Source organism: Amphiprion ocellaris, chromosome 2 (genome assembly GCF_022539595.1).
Source record: "Amphiprion ocellaris isolate individual 3 ecotype Okinawa chromosome 2, ASM2253959v1, whole genome shotgun sequence".
Lineage (NCBI taxonomy): Eukaryota > Metazoa > Chordata > Actinopteri > Pomacentridae > Amphiprion > Amphiprion ocellaris.
Genome location: NC_072767.1, coordinates 6,432,284 through 6,452,590, shown reverse-complemented (window position 1 = coordinate 6,452,590; position 20,307 = coordinate 6,432,284). Strand labels below are relative to the sequence as shown.

At 42.0% G+C, this 20,307-nt stretch overlaps 1 protein-coding gene and 1 long non-coding RNA gene across 2 annotated transcripts; one reads left to right on the top strand and one right to left on the bottom strand.

Annotated features, from left to right (window-relative positions):
- Positions 1-1,069: 1,069 nt before the first annotated feature.
- On the bottom strand, positions 1,070-7,411 carry LOC129350501 (uncharacterized). The gene is made up of 3 exons (XR_008603924.1): positions 7,314-7,411; positions 6,292-6,490; positions 1,070-1,209 (listed from the first exon to the last, which is right to left on the bottom strand). It is a non-coding gene; the product is annotated as an uncharacterized LOC129350501 (long non-coding RNA).
- On the top strand, positions 1,074-18,152 carry LOC111563170 (sterile alpha motif domain-containing protein 9). Its single transcript, XM_023262121.3, has 4 exons — positions 1,074-1,215; positions 4,164-4,899; positions 8,428-8,710; positions 11,828-18,152. The coding sequence occupies exons 2-4, from the start codon at positions 4,174-4,176 to the stop codon at positions 15,460-15,462; spliced, it is 4,644 nt and encodes a 1,547-aa protein (XP_023117889.1). The 5' UTR covers positions 1,074-1,215; positions 4,164-4,173; the 3' UTR covers positions 15,463-18,152.
- The last annotated feature ends 2,155 nt before the right edge of the window (positions 18,153-20,307 follow it).

Sequence of the window (20,307 nt, the reverse complement as noted above, 5' to 3'; positions counted from 1 at the left end):
TCACGTGCAGCTTTTATGATACATTTAATGTCTAAATAAAGTGAACAGTTGGTTTCTGTTGACCTCAGACATTGCACAACAAAAAGAACCGTTGTGGTGCACATTATATTTAGGTCTCACACACAAAGGATAGTTTTATTTTGAAGGGACAAAAACGGGGTTTTTTTTTTTACTCCGAGGTTTGGGCGGTAGGAAGTTGTTGTGTGCTGCTTAGAGTTGACACATAAGAAAAAGTGGAGCTGAATAAAAATAGCTGAGACTCCTGCAATTTTCGTCTCCTTTTTTTCAACCTCCACACCATCTCGTTTAGTAACTAGATTACTGCTTCCTGGTTGATCTCCGTTAATCTGGGGTCCAGTTAAACCACATCAGGACTTTTAACGGGAAGACCGACACCGAACACCAGAGGAGCTGAAACCGACTCACCGTGTTTGTGTTCAGGCAGCTGGACGGACACCTGCCGGTCCGTTAGCTCCATTAGCATCCACAGCTAGTAGCATTAGCATTAGCATCTGCGCCTTTAACTATCATCTGATTTATCACAACCAGCTGCAGTAAGTCTTCAGGTTATTGATCCTCTGAACTCCAGCCTGCAGGTTTTAGGTGTTTTACTGCACGTGGTTTTAAATCGTTAAGAGGGCTGCACTTCCTGCTGCTCTAATCTGTTTATTAGTAACACTGAAATGTTCCTTATATGTTATTACAACAAACCAAAGCGCATAATTATTAAATACTTTAACAGGTGTCATTCTGCTGAATAATGTGTTTTTATTTTTAATTCTTTAAGTACATTTCTCACATTATATTCTTTACTTTCACTGAAATGATTATATAAAAACCATGAGATGAATCATTATTCTAATTCAGAACCTGGTTCACTAAAAGGAAAATGCTCTTGTATAACCTATGTAATGATAACAGCAAATGCATATTTGCCTATCAATGGTTCATGTGAATGCTGCTTATACCTCCGGACAGTAGGGGGCGTTCGGTGTCTGTGAGTAGATTAAGCGCAGAACTTCTCTTCAAGTAACGGCTTAATTATTAAGAACCCACTACAAAAACGATACTCTGCACGAAGGAGGGGCTTTACCTTCACAGGATATTTCCAGGAAACGGACGTCTGCACATTTAAGTTTCTGTTTGGAATAACTTCACATATCTTCCGCTAGAGATGGTCATCAGCAAGAATCCAGCCTGAAGAAGCATCTGGAGGTGAGAAATGTTGGTGCTTATTATATAAAATAGTGACGTTTTATCATTATGTGAACGTGTTTGTTAAGAGACAGAATGGTTTCGTGTTTAAACAGAGTTCGGTAAAGTTGGAAAGATATTCACAGATTCGGACTTCCGGCATCAATAACTCATGAGATATACGTTGTAAAAACATAAACGATGCCTCTTTCAAATCGTTGTAAGCTAGACAATGTGCTACAAGGTCAGTTTTATGAAAAGTCGCTGTCTTTCAAGCTGCAGAAATAACATTGATGTCTATGAGCAGCTGGCTGTGCGACGAGTGAACAGGGACCGTCTGCAAATAGCAAAGAGACACAAATATTCAATTGCTGCACTCCTATGCATTGTAGTGTCACCAAAATCACTGAAGCCATCAATTGGCTCGTGCTGGTCGTACTACAACACTTTGTTTGACATTAAATTTAAAAAAATGAATTTTAAGGAATTTTTATGAGTAATAAAATTCAATAACTTCACTCATACACTGTAGTGTCACCAAAATCACTGGGGCCATTAATTGGCTGTTGTTGATCATACTACAACTCTTGGTTTGGTATTTAACTATTTTTCATGATTTTAAGGATTTTTTTATTAGGATTGAAATTGTTGTTATATATATCAGATACTTTTTGTTGTAACACATAAAAGTGCTCATCCAGTTTTTTGGTAGATTGTGGAACATTAATAACCAAAAGTAACTGAATTTTATTTTATTTGGGTTGTTTATTGCCATGTGAAGTTGTGCACACTATTCAGTGTGCAGCTTGTGTGTGAAGTTTCAGGATTATGAGTAAATTAGCTTTGATGTCTGTTTAGACTGTCTCCTCAAGTACTGACGACTGGGAAGAAAGACAGTCAGACGCTTTCTTACGAGGCTGCAGCATTAACTGATTCATTTAAACCATAATGTTAAACAGCTAATAATATTTTTCAAGTTAAGGACTGTACAGACAATACTTGGAAGAAAAAACCTTAAGGTATGATCAGTAGGACCTTTTGATGGTTGGATGGAGTTTATTTTTTCTGCAGTGTTTAAGAGTGAAGTGATTGAATTTTATTTACAACAAAAATTCCTTAAAATTCAGATTTTTAATTTATTGACAAACCAAGAGTTGTAGTATGACCAGCAGGAGACAATTGAGGGTTCCAGTGATTTTGATGACTCTATAATGCATAAGAGTGAAGTTAGTGAAACTCCTCCCACTGCAGGTGTGAGCAGGTAGAGGATGAGTCAGTTTCTGTTTTATGAGCTGAGGTGCTTTGTTCAGAGTCTCTGTCATAGAATAATAATAACACATTTTATTTGTATAGCACTTTTCTGGGCAACCAAAGACACTTTACAGGCAGGAAATAAAAACTACAACAGTCAAATGAAAGCATAGAACAGTTAAACATTAAAAGCAATCGTGAAAAGGTGAGTTTCTGTCAGGGATTTAAATGTGTGGCGATCTGAGCAGTCTCAAATGTGTGGTGGGAGACAGTTCCAGAGGGTGGGAGCAGTGACGCCCTGTTCCCCCCGGTTTGGTGCTTGGTTCTGGGTGGCAGGGTGAGGAGGTGGGCCTTGGAGGATCTGAGGAGGAGGTGTGGGGCTGGAGCAGGTTGGTGAGGTGGGGGGGACCTGGTGATGGAGGGATTTGTGGGTGAGAAGGATTTTGAATTCTATGCAGTGTTTGACAGGGAGCCAGTGGAAGTTTTGAAGGAGGAATGGTTATTTATAAGGATGAACTGTTGTCAGCTGGAGAGGTATGATCTGATCCAGGTGAGTGCTGTGTCAGTGATGTGGAAAGATGACACAGGAGACAGGAGAGCAGGATGGAGTGGTGGATGGTGTCAAAGGCAGCAGTGAGGTCGAGGAGGATGAGAATATTGAGATGTCCCGAGTCTGCGGAGAGGAGGAGGTCATTTGATATTTTGAGGAGGGCTGTTTCAGTGCTATGTTTGGGACGAAAACCAGATTGAAACATTTAAAACAGATTATTGGTGGTGAAGTGGGTTTGGAGCTGAGTGGCGATGGCACGTTCAAGGATTTTGGAGAGGAAGAGGTGGTTGGAGAAGGGGCTGAAGTTGGACATAATGTCAGGGTCATGTCCAGGTTTTTGAAAATGGGGGTGATGGCGGCTAGTTTGAAGGTATCAGGGACTGATCCAGAGTAGAGGGAGGAGGGTCCATTTTGATAATCAGGTGATCAGTGTAGTGGACACAGCTTGGCTTTCTTTGGATTGCCAAGGAAGAGGTCAAACCAGGTAACAAATCCTTTTTGTTCAGGTTCTGGACCTAAACCTAACAAAAAACTGCCATCTTGGACATTACAGAGAACAGGGAACCCTCCCATTCTCAGGAAGAAACACCATTACCGTCAGAGGTGAATTACATCAGGAGGCTGTTTTGATCAACCTCACCATTTGCAATTCTCTGTAGTAAATGGTGCAACATTCATTTCCTTACAGTATGAGTGTGGATGTCAGACCTCCTGTGGAGGGATGAAGCTTGAAATGGAACAGTAACACTTTGGTAGACCACAACAGAGAGTGTAATAAACCACTTCTCGTCAGATTTTGACAGGTCCCAATCAGAAGCTGCCACGTCACAACCGGAAGTCCCGCCTCACCACGCCCCCAACAGACACACAGTTGGTCAGATAGTTGGGAGGGGGCAGTATGTAAATACAGAAAAAAATAGTGGTCTGTTTGCATATAGTTGCTGATGACAAAAGGTGATTGGATCAAGGTGGACAGACAAACGGTAAGGGAGTTATTAATGACTAAGGCAATGAATAGAGTAGGGGGCTTCTGTTGCAAAAGGATGTGATGCTTTCTTCAACTCCTTTCTGTATTATAAGATCCATTAAGGCCATCCATTTTTTAACAAACTCAAATGCATAATGTTGGAGAACTGAGTAATAATGTATCAAACTTTATTTTTTACAGTTGATCCAAAATGAGCCAGTCAACCACAAAGCTACCAGTGGACAAGTGGACCACAGAAGATGTCCACCAGTGGCTCATGACAAATGTCAAAGTTCATCAGAGTTGTGCTGACAGGTTCTCTGAAGAGGACATCTCAGGAGAGAGTTTGCTTCTTTTTGAAAAGAAAGATATTTTAGACTTGGGATTGAAACATGGTCCTGCTGTGAAAATCACATCGTTTATAGAAAATCTGAAAGCAGGATCCAAGCATCAGTCACAGCTGCCAGTATATGTGGAGAAATGGACGAAGGAGCAGGTGAACCAGTGGCTGATGCAGCATGTGAAGGTGTACAGCAAATATGCAGCACGACTCCTAGAGGAGGACGTGTCTGGAGATTGCCTTGTTTGCTTCAGGAAGCAGGACCTTCTGGATGTAGATGTGAAAAGTGGTCCTGCGGTAAAGATTCTGGCAGAGCTCCGCCAGCTGAACAAGAAACCAGAGCCAACGCTGCAACCCATCCTTCACACCAGCAACCCGACAGACCCTACAAAACCCACTCACTCTGAACTGAGTGGGACTCAGGCAACAGAAATCCAACAACCAGAGTCATCTGACAAAACTGAACCAAAGAGTTATGAAGTGATGGAAAAGGAACCCAAACAGACTCAGCTGCTACCTGGTAAAGCTTCAGAAGAGGAGGAAATTCAACAGCCAAAGCCACAGAATGTGGAGGCCAAGAAAAAAGAAACTGCTGCGGTAAGATTTCCAATATCTCATATGCCTTAGAGTAAAACAGCTTGCAGACCTGCTCTCCTCTCCATTAATCTGACAGCATCTGAATGAACACTTTCCTATAAAGGTTGTGACGACAAGTCTGACAATGTCAGAGTGAGAAACATTTCACTTTTAGAACAAGTTTGTACTTCAGCATCACAGAAAAAGTCATAAAATATAGTTTCCATCCACTTTTAAAGTTCATGTATATCATGATAGTCTGAGTTTCTAATGAGTCCTAGAACTCTGGATTAATGATGGAATCACTGAAACACATGAATATTTGTCATAAAAAAAAAATCATGTATTTTGGTTCTTTCATAGATTTATTAAAGGTCATCTGGAAATATGAAAAAATCTGCTGGATCATAAATATTCAACCAGAAATGTTAATATTTGGTTAAATTTGTCCGTTTCCACCTCAGTTCGGTTCTTCTGGTTTCAATCTTCTGGCTTATCTTTGACTCCTCTGGACAGAATTGGTGCAGTTCCACTAAATTTTTGTCTTTCAGACTCACAGTTGTTTCTTCATCACTTCGCAGGTTCTTGATGGGTTTAAGTCAGGACTTTGGGGAGACCAGTCCAGAACCTTCATTTTAGCCTGATGGAACCATTTCTTTACCACATCTGATGTGTGTTTGGACTCATTGTCTTGTTGAAACATCCAACTGTGTCCAAGATCAACCTTCTGCTGATGGTTTTAGGTTTTCCTGAAGAACGTGGAGGTAATCCTCCTTCTTCATTATTCCATTTACTTTGTGTAAAGCTCCAGTTCCACAGAGCATGATACTGCCACCACCATGCTTGATGGTACGTTTGGTGTTCTTGGGGTTGAAGGTGTGGCGAGAGTGTGGTAGCAAGCTAGGAGGGCTGCAGAATAGTGGGAAGCTTGGAGCCAGGGCCGGGGTCAAACTGCCCAGTAGCTCTTAAACTGAGCTCGACAACGCCACCTTGGGGAGAAGCCCCCAAGGAAAGTTCTGTCTCTTAGAAGTGCATTTGAGGGCGCCCGTATAGCTCAACGCGTTAAGTGGGCGACCTATGTACAGGGGCTGGTCCCCGGCGCAGCGGCCCGGGTTCGATTCCTGCTCACAGCCCTTTGCTGCATGTCTTCCCCCGACTCTTCTCCTGTTTCCTGTCTCTCTCTCACTGCACCCTTCAAATAAAAGCCGAAAAAGGTAAAAAAAAAAAACAAAAAACAAAAAAACAAGTGCGTTCGTAGGCACACAGGTTCGTATAGCACAAAGCAAGGGACGTGTTGTTCTCACACAATTAATCAAATTTTATTAAACAATTGGTTAAAAATCAATTAAAACAACTAGATAAAACAAGGGGAGGGAGGTGCAAAGGGGCAGAGGCTTACCATGTGTTGCTTACCATGTGGCAGGATGTGTCACCGGAGGGGAGGAACAGGGCCCAGGGAGAGGTCACCAGGTGAATGAGGAAAAATCACACGCACACACGTGAAGGATTAAACAAAAAAAAAAATACCCAGGGTTCACACATCACACAGGGGTGTGGGGTGGGGGGGTACCACCTCCAACGACACCACGTCCCCACCACAGGTGCTCAGCCTCTGGAACACAAAAAAAGGGGATTAGTGGGACCACAAAATGAAAATAATCAACAAAATAAAGGAATTAAACTACAAACAAGAACAAAATCCAGAAGGAACATTAAACTCAGAAAATACAAAATACTACACAATACCAACCCCCCCCCCCCCCCCAGGGCATTAAAGTTCAAAATTACATTACAAGAGAAACAAAAACCAATCCTTAAAACACAGCTAACTATATAACAAGTAAATAGAAAATCAGTCTTAATTAAACAAACCAAAATAGGCCATAAGGCTGAACAAAAAGAAACCAAACCCAAATAATAATCCACCCATAAGGCTGTGTCCTGATGTGGACACAAATAAAAGCACAAAGAAAACAAATGTTAACAACAAGGAGATAAATACTCAATCTAAAATAAACCCAACTCTCAAGCTGCCTGGTCTAACCCGGCTGATGCCGAGGGGAAGCAGACCAGGCCGATGAGGCAGAGAAGTAGCGGAGGCTAGCTGCAGTTAGCCGTATAGCTAGCCCGTCACAGATACACGGCCCAAAGTGAAGCAAAGCAAACAGCAAGGCAAAACAGCAGCGGATCCTTGGCGTTGCCACTAAACGGCACGGGAGCAAGCAGAAGGGCTGTGTTCAGTGTGTCAACTTACTATTATGTTTAATACAAAGAGCACACACGTATCTCTTGGCGACTGCCCGACACACACACTGGAGAGGGACAGTATGTCAGGAGCAGCACTAGCGGTTGCAGCTACCTACAAGTACAATTAGTGTTGAGCATGAATGCATGCGGCGCCTGGGATACACCATAAAACACTGAACCAGACCTACCAGTACGTAGTGGCACAACACTCCAACCACACAACGCACGAAATGCTCGATACCGGCGACAGACAAGGGTGAGCGACCAGAAGGGGCGTGGCTTTAGCCTTGGTAAGAGAGAGAGAGAGTACGGTAGACCACCCCCAGCTTTTATAGCTGGTGGGCATGCCCCGATTGGCTTATAGCCCAGTACTGCCTGGGAGGGCACAAAACTGGCTTTGAGCAGGACTATCCTGCTACAAAGGCCTCACCTTCTCTCCTCCAAACATATTTTTCTCAGTTTTTGTTCCATCTGACCACAGATCTTTCCTCCAGAAGGCCTTTTCTTTGTCCATGTGATCAGCAGCAGACTTCAGTGGAGCTTTAAGGTTCTGCTTCTAGAGACATTTAGAGGAAAGATTTTAAATCTCAAGCTACTTTGAAATGGCTCAAAGGGACTTTCTAGCTTGTTCAAGTCAATGATTTGTTTTTTCAGATCTTTGCTGAGCTGCTCAGACGTTCCCAATGTAGGTTGAGTCTAATGAGTGGATCTAATGGGTTCTATTTAAAGTGGCTCAGAGGAGTCAGCAGATTTGTGGTCGATCAGAATCACCCGTGAGAACTTAAGAGGCCACTAAGAAAGTTTCATTCACACAACTTTCTACATCACCAAAGCTAATATTTCAAGTTGTTGTATGTATATTTATGATCCAGCAGATTTTGTCATATTTCCAGAAGATCTTTAATAAATCTATGAAAATCTGTGATTCCATCATAGAGAATTCAGAGTTCTAGGAGTCACTGGAAACTCATACTTAATATACATGAATTTTACAAATAGATGGAAACTGGTGCTCATGACTGTAGAGAAGCACAAACAGTGGTACTTTTGGTTGTGTGAAGGGATTTGAAGATTTTTTCCTCATTTCAGCTCCAATACTGATCCAAAAACATCATGCTGGGACTTTCCATTTCTTTGTGGTTATGTGTGGTGTTGTTTCATTTTGTGACATTTTTTCTGAGAATTAACACAAGAAAATAGTAAAATGGTAAAATTCCAAATAAGACAAAAGCTGTTTTTAAAGTAGATGAGAGGAAAACAAACTTTCAGGATCTTTAAATATTTCTTTCTTATTTTCTGCAGACCACAGCTGTACCAGAGACATCCAAGACAGTTACTGTGGAGATCCAGAAAACCCTCGAGAACCTTTCAAAAGTCGAACTGAAAGAATTTCATTTCAAGTTAGAAAACACGACATCCAAGCAGAAACGTATTCCTCGGGGTAAACTGGAGCGCAACGACTCCATGGACACTGCTAGGTTACTGACTGCTCACTATGGACACATGGAGGCGCTACAGGTCACAATACAAACCCTCAGAAACATCAATCAGAATAATCTTGCCCTTGAGCTTGAAAGGGACACAGGTAAGACAACTATTGCATTTATTACCAAATGTTCTTTTTGCAGTTGCTGTAGTTGTTGTTACTGTCATTGTGTGATGTGGCAGTTTTGCTGACGATGGCTTTGTTTCCATGGCAACATCACTTCAGAGAACAGAAGTGCTGCTTAGTGATGATGACTGATGTTTAAACAACGGTGGTCAGCTGTTTTAGGAAAAATCTGAGGCTTTTTAAATAATGAAACTGCAGAATAAACAGTAGTGAGTTCATCCCTGTTCAGTATCACTTAAATATTGATTCTTGACTGAATCGCCTCTCAATAACTGCACTATGTCTAAATCAAATAGCAGAATATTTCCTCAGATGAACAAACAATAAACACTTTATAAAGACGATATTTAAAGTTCAGCCTCCAAACGAGAACCTCAGTGAACCAAAGTAAATTCAGCTGTGATTTTATTCAGTCTAACTGATGAACATGGTTCTAAAATGAGCTGTGAACAGCAGAACTGTCTCAGTTCTGGACCTATGGACTGTGTCTATCTATGTCTGCATCACGGCTCCACATGGAAAAGAACTGAACAGAGGAAGTGAGAAATCTGACTGAGAGACTCGACAAAGATGGAAAAGGATCCAGGAAGATCAGTGAGCAACTAAAAACCAGTGAAGCACAGAGTCAGAAGTAACCAGGAGATACAGAAGGAGTCATAGTACCACTAATCAGGAGGTATAGAAGGAGTCATAGTACCACTAATCAGGAGGTATAGAAGGAGTCATAGTACCACTAATCAGAGCTCCTAAAATGACTCCACGGACAGTAAACTACTTTCACAGTTTAGCTGTAAAAACAGATGGCAGCTGCTTCAGACTTGGCTCAGGAGTTATCAATGGAAACCAGAATTAGTGTGAAGCTCAGACAGTGTGAAGGAGACTTCAGAACTTCAACATGTATGGGCCAAGCACAAGGACAAAACCTGGTTGCTGCTCAGAACTAAACTTCCAGTTGAAAGTTTGCTGAAGAACATGAAAAGAAGCCTGATGGATGTTGGAGAACAATCTTTGATCAGATGAAGATAAATGAGTTGGGCTCAGATGGAGTCCAACATGTTTGGTGTAAAACCAGACCAGGACTACCACAGTGAATGCATAGTCCTGACAATTGCCACGTTTACATGAGACCTTTAATTCCTCTTTAATTTGGAATTAAAGTTAATTCTGCTTTAAAATCTCCTTGTAAACACTTAATTCCGAATTAAAAAGTTTATTCCAAATAAACTTAATTCTGAATAAACTGCCTAGTTTATTCCAATGTTAATTCCCAATAAACTAATTCCTGTGTACGTTCTATTCATGTATACAGTTAATTCCACTTTAGTTAATCCCGGTCATTCTGCGCATGCTTGGTTCCTCACGTAGCGATGACGTAGCGACGTGCACAGCTTGGTTTTCTGCCTCCCTTCTTCGGTATTCTATCTCTGTTCTCCTTCTCAAGTGACCCGACAGAAGTAGTACGCCATGGTCGAGTTTCAAAACAACAATAAAAAGCAAAGCGAAAAGCGTGCCTATTAGTTGTTATTCCATGTTGCTGGGGAAAAGAAATGCCACGGCAAATGGAGTTTGTTTTCTTCCAGTAAACAGGGATACATCACGTCCACTCCCTGTCCAGTCGGAATCCTTTCCAACGCCCAAACGTTAAAGTGGAATTAAGGAAGGGGATGAATGTGCGGTCCATGTAAACCTTAGTTCAGAATTAATGTTTACATGTAAACGCGAAGCACAAAATTTTAATTCCGAATGAGTTAATTCTGAATTAATAATTCTGAATTAAAAAACTTCATGTAAACGTGGCCAGTGCAGCACGAAGGTGGGAGTGTGATGATATGGGGCTGCATCACGTCAAAAGGGGTTGGTGACATTTCTAGATGCAGCATGAAGGTCTAAGGATAAACCAGAATACTGTCTGACCAGATAAGTCTCAGTCTGCAGAAGCTGGAAGAGGAGGAATATCCCACTAGGAGAACATCCAAAGAACAACATCACACAAAAGCTTCTCCACTAGAACAAAGTGGAACTAGAACCTGGACAGTGTGAGTCCTGAACCCAACAGAATCTTTGTGGTATTTTCCAGACAAAGGTAGAGCAACACAACCCCTCCAGCAAAGAGCAGCTGAATAAAATAGTGAAGAATGTGAGAAGATGTGAGCAGAAATGAGTGAACTCTGGTTTCCTTCATGCCGAGGACTGAGTCTGTCATCAGAAAAAAAGGAGGACATACAAAGGACTGAAGGAAGCAAAGAAGCTCAGGAAACATGGACTCACTTTAGTTCCACTGAGTTCCTGTCATGGGGTGTGTGATATTGGAACCCAAACATGAGAGGCGCACAGGCCAGGACTCACACACGTGAGGAAGGGGGGAGAGAAGGTGGGCTCCTGTGGGAGCGGCAGTTGAGGGGAAGGTGTGCGCCGGTGCTCGGCACCTGGGGGAGCGTGGCTGCGGTGGCCAGGGACTGCTGGGGTCCACGTCCACTGTCTGGTGGACGGCAGGGGGGGAAGACGCGGGCTGCTCCGTCGGCTCTGTCTCACAGCTTGGAGACGAGGAGAGGAGGTAGACGATAATGATCCGGCGCTGAACTGCGTGCAGCGCCTGCCTTTATAGGAGGAGGATGAGAGGATTGGCTGCAGCTGCGTCGGTCCTCCAGCTGCTTCCGATCCTCCCTCATCAGCACTGTGACAGTTCCTGCTGTGGAGCCTGAGTCTAATATATGAAATGTGAACAGCAGTTTGTAATCTGATATCAGAGACAGTATTCTACTGTTCTAGTTAGAAGTAATCTGATTACTGTGAGGTGATACAGTTCTGAATTATTTTATATTTCGGTGATATTGCTTTGTGTGTAGTACTCACTGCTCTTGTAGACTGTATACCTTTTAATCCATTTTAAAGATTTACATCTTCTGCTGGGTCCAATACTGCAGGTACGTCTGGCATTGAGAAATATTGGCCTTGTTTGTTTTTTCTTGAGATTCTCAGACAGCAAGAAAAATATAGAATAACACCAGCTTGAATCGTCAACCTTCTATATAGATGCTGTGATGGCTGTAGATTCTTGTGCTTAACAGATTCTTGTTCCTGTTCCTGCAGATCAACTGAAGCAGCAGTGTCCTCCAACAAAAGGTGGAAAGAAAGAAGCCAACCAGGGAGACAAACTGAAGGCTTTGTTAACTTGTGGTGGAAACTCACTTGACAACTATGACAGATTTGTTGTTGTTGTAAACAAGAGCAGTCCAGAACAAGTGCAGTATCTGCAATTTCTGAGTAAGCTGAAATTGTTCTCTGTGTTAGACTTGGATCCAAACTCTGCTGCTTCAGGTGGACTGTGCCATTCATACAGAGAGTCCAGGGTGGCTAATCTGCATACAGCAACACAGTTTCAAGGACAGACTGAGTCAGTGATAAAGAGTCTCAACCTCTACAAACAGACCAGCTGGGTCTTCTGTAATGGTCGACAGGACCTGGACAGCGACTCCAACAAGGAGCTGGATTATAAAAACTGGCTGAGGAAGTGTCTCAGAGATATAGAACAGCTGGTTTCATTCATCTGCAACCCTGAAGTTCTTCTCCGTGGAAGATGTCTCATCATATTCCTTCTGCTTTCACCAGTGGACATTGACAAAGACCCGATGTTTGACATCTACAGGTGTTTCATAATGAACACTGTGGAGGAAAACATCATCACTATCTGTGAGTCTCACAGCACATATCTGAAATGGAGGGAACTCATACTAGAAAAGTGTGACTTTGACATTGAGCATCTGTCCATAAATGAACTAACCCTGAGCGAGATCAACGGTACCATCATGGGGCTGGGACCATTAAATCAGACATCTGGAAGGCTGCTTCCGTCCTCTGGATCCAGTGCTGTGGTCCTCAAACAGAAGGATGAAGATCTACTGACAGCTCTCGATGTGTTGTGTCTGAATCAATGTGAAAACATTTACGATGAAAACAGTTCAGAGTTTCATGAATTCCGGATCAAAGTTGAAGAGCAATTCTATAGAGGAGGTAAAGTCAAGTGGTGGAACTTCTACTTCGGTGACAAGGACAAAGAGAAGCCGTTTATCAAGAGGGACAAGTATGAAAATGTGAGGAAGATGATCAGATCTCAGGGGAGAGATTCAAACAACATCTGTGTTCTGCTGAACCTGTTTCATGATCCGGGTTGTGGTGGTACCACCTTAGCCATGCATGTGATGTGGGACCTCCGCCGAGAGTTCAGATGTACTGTGCTGAAAGACAACAATCTGCCCAAAACAGAAGTTGCCATCCAAGTCCTTAAACTGATGAAACTTGAAAGTGACAAACCATCTCCAGTTCTGCTGTTGGTTGATGACTCGAAGGAAACAGAGAATCCTAATGATCTTGTGAACAACATACGTATAGCTGCAATGGAGGACAGCTTAAACATAAATGTGGATGACACACCAAACTGCAAAGTCATCATCCTGAACTGTGTTCGCTCCCACAGTCCAAAGGAACAATACAAACAGCACAACCATTTGCAAAATCAGTACATCACTGCTTCACTGACACCAGAAGAACAGAGAGAGTTTGAAAAGAAACTGAAAGAGCTCAAAGAAACTCATGAAAAACCGGAAAACTTTTACAGCTTCATGATCATGAAGAGTAACTTTGATGACAAATACATCAATGATCTTGCTCATAACACACTGGAGAAATTTGATCGCAGCACAAAGGAGGCCAAACTGTTTGCCTTTCTAGCTCTACTGAACACATATGTGGCAGAATCAGAAATTGCCCTCTCTCTTTGTGAGGATTTTTTTGGGATGAAAATGATCCGGTTGGAAGAGGAGAGTGTTCTGGACAGAATGAAGCCATACTCCAACCTTCTCATCATAGACACAGTGGAAGAATGGGGTGGATACAAAGGAATCCGAATCCTTCATCACACCATAGCATCAGCTTGTCTGGACGAGTTGGAGAGAAGTTTCTCCCTAAAAGTGAGTGATATTTGCATGGAGATGCTGCAGTATGATCTGTTCTTCAGTGACAGAGTTGTTAAACACAAACTGATGCTCTCAATTCAGAGAATGTTGATTGAAAGACAACGAAAGAAAGATGGAGATGACAGAGAACCATTTTCTCCTCTCATTGAGAAGATCCACAGCCAGCAGGGAAGACAAACCGTCCAAGAAATCTTTGTGACAGCATCCACTAGATTTGAAACAAGTGCATCCATTCCTCAGGCACTGGCGAGATATTTGTACATCAATGAGCGAGACTTCCCAGAAGCTCTGAAGTGGGCGGAAAAAGCCAAGAACATTAAAGAAAACCCATACACGTTTGACACAATTGGACAAGTGCATAAAAGCAATCTGAAGTCCAACATAGACAGAGAAAAGCAGGAGAAATCACACAATCCAGAAGACCTGAACAAAAACATGAAAATAGCCACTAATGCTATGAAAGCTTTCCAAAGGGCTCAGGAACTAGCAGACATTGCTGAAGAACCTCAAGGTGATGACGACGACGACAACGACAACTCAGAGGACTATCCCAGGAAGTCATACAACATTTATGGTCACGTCAACATGCTGGAAATGGCTTTCTTGGTCTTTGAGATACTGAGGAGGTTGCCTTTCTTTGAGGAACGCAATCCCATGAAGAAAATGTACTTGCAGAGTTTCCTTAGAGGAACACTTAACATCACCAGTGTGCACAAAGAGGACAATGAGATCAACAACAGATACGTGGAGGTCATCAAAGAACACGAGCAGTTTCTTGTCAAGCTGAAAACTGAAGCCAAAGAAAATTTTGAACTCCTCGATCGTTACTTTGCCTACACAAAAGGGAACTCAGAATTTGACACAGTGAATCACAGAAAAGTCAGTGATCTGTTTAAGAAGTATGTGGATCTTTTCTGCACCACACCAGAGGACTTAAAAAAGGAACAAGAAAACAAATCCCACCTCAGTTCGAAAATAGATATCGAAGAACGTAAATTGTTTCTTGAGAAGAACCAAGCAGATACATTCTCAGGAATACTTCAGCATTTGGATAAACCTGCTGAAGAGATGGAGAGGATCACAGAGTGCTACGCATTCTTACAGCAAACCATTGTCCATCCAAAGCAAAACATACAAGTGAAAATTAACTACATTCTGTCCAGCATTGTTCTTTACCACCTTAAACCAAAATCCAAACATGTGAAGAGTACCAGATACATCTCTGAACTCCTGAATGACATTCTGCAGCGTGTTGGCCTGTGGCACTCCGTCCCCGATCCATACTACCTGGCTCTGCTGTTGTTCTGGCCAAGTCCAACTGAGCAGAACACAGAAATTGGTAAATATGTCACTGCGATTCGAAAGTCCTCCCAGAAGCATCTGTCCAAGTTCTTTCACAGGAGAAGCACGATTGCCTACTTATACTTAGGAAAAGAACAAGGACTCAGGAGGCTTGTCTCAAAATCCAAACTAGACAGGAGTTTTCTGCCTAAAATATCTCGTGATGCGTTGGCACAGCTGTGGTGGAACGGAGACATATTCAAGGAGGAAGCCATCATCAGTTGCCTCCTCCGAGTCAGTGGAACCATCGAACAGGGGGAGGTGTACGCCAACTATGGAACACTGAAAATCCCAGTGCGTCCAGCTCGCCTCAGTGGAATCAGAAGTGGTTTCAGCACAGAAAAAGTCTCCTTCTTCCTTGGATTTGCCATTAATGGACCACTCGCATATGATATTAAATATGAAAACTAGAGAGGAGACATGTGGTGGAACCAGAGAGACAAGAAAAAGAACTGAAACAAGGCAGACAGCTGAAGAATGACTCTAAATAAACCTGAAAACCGTGATGTAAATTAGCATGTGTAGTCAGTGAAACTAGAAGGGTAGATGATGATACTACAGTTGTTCCTGGTTCTATGTTTGGTTTATATTTGTGTGGTAATGTATTCTGCTAAATGATTTCTATACACTTTGTGGAGAGATCAGATGAGAGATTTAACGCTAACAGCAGGACAGAAGCTCTGAAAAAGCTTCTTAATGCAGAAATATCTTGTGAGAAACAAATTAAATGAAATTACTGCTTTTCCACGAAAGAATACCTGAATAATGATGAGAAGAGGTGGCAGTAATGGACTCATTTTTTGTTTTGTAGAAAAATGACATTTTAGATGTTTTCTGAACTCTAAACAATATGTTTATGACCCTTAACATATGTGATGTTTTTGTGCAGATTTTAGGTTGTAACAAGTCTTTAAATTTCAGGTGTTTCGATTTTGGCCAGTTCTCAGGTTATAAATTAAATTTAAATAAATCTGAACTTTTTCCTGTCAGTAAGGGGACGCCGGTATCTGACTATTCCAACTTCCCTTTTAGGATTGTGGAAAACAAATTCACTTACCTTAGTATTACAGTCACGAAAAAGCACAAGTGCCTTTTCAAAGAAAACTTTCTTAATCTACTAAACCACACAAAACGGTGCCTGACACAGTGGTCACCCCTTTCTACATCCCTGGTTGGCCGAATTAACTCTATCAAAATGAATATTCTCCCTAAATTTCTGTACATTTTCCAATCAATACCGACCTTCATTCCTAAATCATTTTTTGACACATTAGATTCTGTTATATCATCTTATATATGGAAGGGCAAGCGCCCTCAGCTAAATAAGGTCCATCTCCAGAAACCTAGAGGAGAGGGGGGCATGGCGCTGCCCAATTTTCGTTTTTATTATTGGGCAGCCAATATCCGCTGTCTTACTTTTTGGTCATATTTTCATAATCGATCTGACTGCCCTTCATGGGTGACAATGGAGTTGGGTTCTGCTAAAAACTTTTCTATTGTAGCACTTCTCGGATCGCCGTCCCCTCTCCCACCAAATAAATTCATAGACAATCCAGTTGTCTGGCACACGTTGAGAGTGTGGGCTCAGTTCAGGAGACACTTTGGCTTCCTTGATTTTTGCCTCTCGAGTCCCATTCTCGCCAACCATCTTTTTCAACCCTCACTACTGGACCCAACATTTCAGGAATGGCGGAGGGTGGGTATTGAGCGCTTCAGAGATCTCTTCACGGATACCGGTTTTGTATCGTTTGAGAATCTGGCTAGAGAGTTTAGTCTCCCAAAGTCTCATTTTTATAGGTTATTTACAAATAAGACACTTCCTCGACTGTCAGATACCAAACTTCCCTCAGACACCTGATGTGAACATTGTTGAGGCACTTCTTAATTTACAACCATCACACAAGGGTTTAGTCTCCATTATTTACAATAAACTGCTCGGCATAAGGCAGGCCCCACTCAGCACCATTAAAACTGCATGGGAGCAGGATCTGAATCTAACCTTGTCTGAGGGCATGTGGGACACCATTTTTAAGTTGGTTAACTCAACTTCTCTTTGCGCCCGAAACTGCTTGTTGCAATTCAAAGTTGTACACAGGACCCATATATCCAAATCAAAATTGGCTCATTATTACCCAGATGTAGATCCCTGCTGCGACAAATGTAAGCAAGAGGAGGCTTCACTTATTCACATGTTTTGGAGTTGTCCTAGCTTGCAGAAATACTGGAGGAAAGTCTTCCAAACTCTATCCGTAATTGTCAGCTTGGACTTGGAACCCAACCCTCTGATTGCTCTTTTTGGCACCGCAGATGATATCGATGTGCGCCTGACCCCTGCTAAATGCCGAACTCTGTCTTTTGCCTCTCTCCTGGCCAGACATGCAATTTTGCTGAGGTGGAGGGATGCTGCCCCGCCCACTCACGCTCAGTGGTTGAGAGATGTTATGTCTTGCTTAAACCTTGAAAAAATACATTACTCAATTTGTAACTCCAAAGAAAAGTTTCAGAAAGTGTGGGGACCTTTTCTGGAATACTTCCATAACCTTCAAACTAGCTAGAGATTGGACCCCTCACTCACACTTTGTTCCTTGTTGTTACGTCAGCAATAACAAGTGAAAAGATCAGTCCTCTCTTTGATGCCTCCTTTTGGTCAATGTGTGGGTTCATAACTTATACATATATTTATTTCTTTACTTTATTTCACTTTATTTATTTACTATTATTATTATTTTATTTATTTCTTACCTTCTTAGATTGGAACCTGACATCCAGCTGTTACTTGTATCTCTCCAGGAATTATGTACAGTTGATCTATTTGTCCTGTTGATTATTCTATGTAAAAGTCTGGCTTGGAAATGATGGGTGGGTTGGGTGGGTTAGATAAGGTTGTTTTTTTTTCTGTTTTTTTTGTTGTTGTTGTTGTTTTGTTTTGTTTTGTTTTGTTCTGTGTTGTGTTTTTACTGTCTCCTTACTGTGCATGGACAGACAGGACTATCTTTCTTGTCTTGAGTTGACTGTGTATTTTATAAATTTCCTGTCACTACCATACATCTGTACCATATATTTGTGGAAAAATTCAATAAAAATATCTTTGAGGAAAAAAATTTCAGGTGTTTCAACATTGAAATTATGTTTGATGGAATGTTAACTTTCTTTGAATAGGTTTATAATCGTGTAATTCTAAGAGGGAATGTTACAACATCATATAATAGTATAATATTTTTATATTATGATGTCTTAGTTTTTGTTCTGGTAAAATAAGGCTTGTGTTGTGAAATAAATATTTGCGTTTACATGATTTCCTATTCATTCTGACAATTTTCTCTTTAAAATAAACTGAGCATGAAAACAACCATATGTGCTTCATGTACAGATGCACAATAAAGCTGTACTCTGAGTAATGTTTACAAATGTCTACAAGTGTTTTCATACAATTTTCTATTGTATACTTATTTTTTACTTTGCTGTTCTTTGCGTGTCACAGAGGGGAAAACTCTGACTGTTGTCTGTTCTTATGCACCAAACAGCAGTTCAGAGTATTCGGCCTTCTTGGAGTCTCTTGGCGGTGTCCTGGAAGGGGTGCCACCTGGGGATTCCATAGTTCTCCTGGGGGACCTCAACACTCACGTGGGCAATGACAGAGAAACCTGGAGGGGGGTGACTGGAGGGGAGTCAGCCAAAAGGGCAGCAGTAGTGGCAGTCACAGAAGCAAAAACTTGGGTGTGGAAGGAGTTCGGAGAGGCTATGGAGAAGGGCAGTTGGTTGGCCTTGAGAAACTTCTGGCAAACCATCCGACGCCTCAGGAAGGGAAGGCAGGGCTTTGCCAAGGCTGTGTACAGTCGAGCCAGAGAACTGCTGACCCGTTCTGGGGACATTGTTGGGCTTTGGAAAGAGCACTTTGAGGAACTCCTGAACCCGGTAAACAGGTCCTCTGCAGAGGATCCAGAGCCTGATGACTCGGGGGAATCTTCGTCCATATCCATGGCAGAGGTTGCTGAGGTAATTAAGAAGCTCATCGGTGGCAAGGTGCCAGGTGTGGACAAGATTCGCCTCGAGACGCTCAAGGCTCTGGACATTGTTGGACTGTCTTGGCTGACACGTCTCTTCAATGTCACATGGGCATCGGGTACAGTGCTTGTGGAGGGCAGACTGGGTTGGTGGTTCCCATTTTCAAAAAGGTGGACTGGAGAGTGTGTTCCAACTGCCGGGGTATCACACTTCTCAGCCTCCCCCGGAAAGTTTAATCTAGGGTGCTGGAAGCGAGGCTCCGGCCGATTGTCGAACCTCGGATTCACGAGGAGCAATGCGAATTCTGTCCTAGTTGTGGAACGGTGGACCAGCTCTTTACGCTTGCAGAGCTGCTGAGGGGGTCATGGGAGCTCGACCAGCCAGTCCACATGTGTTTTGTGGATCTGGAAAAGGCCTACGACCATGTAACTAATTTTCTACCAGCAGACACTAAAAGGACTCTGATAGTTCGGTAAGTAAATGTTTATTTTCTTATTTGTGCCGCTTTCAATGCACTTTATATGCAACTTTAGTGTCAGATATGATGTGTGCCATGCACTCCAGATGTTGGTGGAGTTTATTTCTGTGTGTGTTCACCAGAGAAGAAAGTTAGCATCCAGTAAATATTAGCTTTAATGTGAATTAGCAATGCTAACTGAGCTAGCTGCTTCGTCGTAGCCTGATTAAAGCTAATGTAGCATTAAGCTAACGATGTTTGTGTTGAGTTTCATGTAAACAGCTGAAGTGTGTTGTGTTAGTGAAATGTGGTACATTTAGTTGATAAAACTCAGTGGAGACGCTGGTTCACATTAATGTAACGTTTAGAAAACCTAAATGTAATTAAAACAGTAACGTTAAGGTTCTGTGTTGTCAGTAGTCCTGAATATCTGCTGGTTCTCTGAAGTTAAACTGGAGAAAACAGTAAATCTACTCTGTAATAGTCAATGTTGTTTAATGACTGAGTCACATGATGTAGTACTTATTCCTGTAGTTTAGATTGGAAAAATAACCTCCCAGAATATGTCTAAAGTAACGATTAATAGTACAGTTATTACATTTAAATTACAGCACAGATAAGCTGGATAATAAAATCCTTTCCCCTAAAGCTAAATTGACTACAGGCCTTTCTGTCATTCAGTGCTTGGAAAAGTATATATGACAGAGGAAATCTTTCCAGGGTCACTTTAATGCAGATACTGTGACGTCTGTCTTCATCTCAGGTGTCTCATTTTCACTGTGAGGATCTTCTGA